The sequence below is a fragment of the Capsicum annuum genome, unplaced genomic scaffold (genome assembly GCF_002878395.1).
Source record: "Capsicum annuum cultivar UCD-10X-F1 unplaced genomic scaffold, UCD10Xv1.1 ctg76328, whole genome shotgun sequence".
NCBI classification, from domain to species: Eukaryota; Viridiplantae; Streptophyta; class Magnoliopsida; order Solanales; family Solanaceae; genus Capsicum; species Capsicum annuum.
The window spans coordinates 1-1,239 of NW_025886618.1; the positions used below are offsets into that span (position 1 = coordinate 1).

General features: G+C 37.4%; 1 protein-coding gene across 1 annotated transcript; it reads right to left on the reverse strand.

Annotated features, from left to right (window-relative positions):
* Positions 1-3: 3 nt before the first annotated feature.
* LOC124894633 (26S proteasome non-ATPase regulatory subunit 6 homolog) lies at positions 4-998 on the reverse strand (the record flags this gene model as incomplete). The annotated part of the gene is made up of 4 exons (XM_047405231.1): positions 849-998; positions 596-741; positions 281-500; positions 4-144 (listed from the first exon to the last, which is right to left on the reverse strand). Coding segments are annotated over exons 1-4 (657 nt in total), but the record flags the coding sequence as incomplete, so codon positions are not given.
* Between the last annotated feature and the right edge of the window lie 241 nt (positions 999-1,239).

The window sequence follows — 1,239 nt, forward strand, 5'->3', positions numbered from 1 at the left end:
TACGAAAAGCAAAAATAAACAATGGAAAAGCTTACCAAATGAGGAGAAAAATGACTTGTACTGACACTCATATAATGAGTTCATAAACTCGGACAGATATGGAATCTTTCCAATTACTGTCAAGATCTCTGGTGCATCCACTACCTGCAACATATATGCCACCAAAATGAAATTATTATTCACGGTAACATCCAGGATATTCCAAGAGAACGCAAGTTTCAAAGTATACAAATTCCCATCCTACCAAACAGAGATATGAGAGGGAGTAAAAAGTGAATACCTTCTGTTTCAAGGAAACCCGATCCAAGGTAATGATGCTCGTAAGCACCGTATAAAATATGAAAGTATCATAAGGAAAAAGCTCATATGTGGTAAAAGTTGATATAGAATCTAGGAAAAGATCTGCTGCTTTCTTGAAGTTACGAGTGGACATGCAGAACAGCCCTTCATACACCTTCAACCTGTTCTTTCTCTCCCAGTCACCCCCCACTTCAAATAATCTGTCAGACAAACACTGGGAGTTAGCTTAATAACAAGAAAAGGCATTTATAACATCATTATGATAGCATCGGAACTGCTTGTAAGACACTCCTACTTCTTTGCCTTGTCGATGCTTTTAGAGATGAGGTCAAAATCCAAGTCAAATAATCCCATCTGCAAGGTGTAGAACACCAAGTCCATCTTTTGCCCAACTGCAACAGTTTTGCTCTCGGTCACCTTGAGTTGTTCAAGTGCTTTCTCCTGAATTTTAATCAAATGAGCTTGATTGAGATTTGCCCCGTGGAACAAGCTAACTCTGAGTAATTATATGAGTGAGAGACAGAGAGATATGTAGAGAGAGAGCCTGCCTTGTCACCAATCCGAACGTAGAACAATGATTTTGCCAAATGAGCTTCCCGAACTTCACTTTCACCTAAGTTTTCTTCTGCATCAGCAATCCTTGATAAATTTATCAAGTTAGATGTGTAATTTAAGTGTAAAAAACAATAAATCTCCATTTTATGCAAAAGAATCAAGAAAACTTTCTCTCACATTCCCTGTCTATGAATTAAAGGAAAAAAAATTGAAACAGCACAACCGGGTATGCTCCATCTGGCTCAAAACAGTACACAAGGTATTCATCCAAAAAATGCCACACAATGACCTTTTCAAAAAATGGAAACCACTAAGCAGTACACAAGGTACTCATCCATTACTTCCTCTCCACTATTGTAAAAATAAAGATTAATATGAACCATA